At 29.0% G+C, this 1361-nt stretch overlaps 1 protein-coding gene across 1 annotated transcript; it reads left to right on the top strand.

Annotated features, from left to right (window-relative positions):
* The first annotated feature begins 435 nt into the window (after nucleotides 1–435).
* LOC100574708 (copper homeostasis protein cutC homolog) lies at nucleotides 436–1361 on the top strand. Its single transcript, XM_003245212.3, has one exon. The coding sequence runs from the start codon at nucleotides 438–440 to the stop codon at nucleotides 1095–1097; it is 660 nt and encodes a 219-aa protein (XP_003245260.3). The 5' UTR covers nucleotides 436–437; the 3' UTR covers nucleotides 1098–1361.

Raw genomic sequence — 1361 nt, forward strand, 5'->3', positions numbered from 1 at the left:
GTGATTTTTGAAAATTTACAAGGGGGTGTAGAATAAAAAGGTTGGGAGACATTGCTTAGGCTTTATTACTATTTAAATTTTAAAGTGAGTAATAATTATGTAATAGTCAAAATAAAAACCTAAAATATGCCTCAAATAATATTCTTATCTTTAAATTTGATTTTAGTTCAATTTACTCTAATATTAAAGCTAATAACCTAAAATTGGTTTTAATGGATGCAAATTTGCTATGTTTTTAAGATGGAGACCACAAATGTAGGTATGGTGTCCTCTTAGGAATGTAGGTGTCTTGATCTATTTATTGATAGATTTAAGATGAGTTCACACACACATTAATTATGTGTAATATTATTACAAATATTTATCAGCATACATCTTAAATTCAATCTAAATTCTTAAGTATCTAATACATTTATAAGATTGTTATAGTATGTATAATGTTTTGTAAATGGTTTTTATTTTCAGATCAAATGGAGATCTGTGTTGATAGTGTGGAATCTGCTATTAATGCGGTTAATGGAGGAGCTCATAGATTAGAACTATGCAGTGCACTAAGTGAAGGAGGATTAACACCGTCATTGGGACTATTAAAAACGTTAAAAACCATGGTTTCAATTCCTATTTTTGTTATGCTTAGACCAAGGTGTGGTTATGATTTCCAATATTCAGATTTAGAAATTAGAGTTATTCTTGAAGATTGTACTTTATTCAAAAATGCTGGAGCTGACGGATTCGTATTTGGTGCTCTTACTTCAACTGGTTATATTGATATTGATGCATGTGTTTCAGTAATTTTAACAGCTCAACCATTACCTGTTACATTCCATCGTGCATTTGACGTAGCTACACAAGATCCAATCGAAATGGCACAAAAAATAGCCGATTTAGGTTTTAAACGCTTACTAACCAGTGGTAGAAGTCCTGTAGCAGTTGATGGACAATGCGTAATTAAAGCTTTGATTGAAACCATGAAAGATCGTCTAATTATAATGCCTGGAGCTGGTATTCAAGTTGAAAATCTTAAAGATATCCTCGGTACTACATTAGCACACGAATTTCATGGCATCAGCAAAAGAAGTGAAACAATATCCAAATAAAAATAATATAAAATTGCATTCAATTTATAAAGAAGCCCCCATTTATGTAACAGACTGTGATACTGTACAAAAATTACTTAATATTTATAAAAATCATTTGAAACTAGAATAAGATATAAAAAATAAGATGTACCTAATTAAAAAACTACGTCACAAATAACTTTTAACTTTATAGTAACTGAATACAAATATTTACTTTTAATGTTATTACTGTTGTATTGTTGAAAAATAATAATGAAATACAAGTTATCATGCTCAATTTAA

Source organism: Acyrthosiphon pisum, chromosome X (assembly GCF_005508785.2).
Source record: "Acyrthosiphon pisum isolate AL4f chromosome X, pea_aphid_22Mar2018_4r6ur, whole genome shotgun sequence".
NCBI lineage: Eukaryota > Metazoa > Arthropoda > Insecta > Hemiptera > Aphididae > Acyrthosiphon > Acyrthosiphon pisum.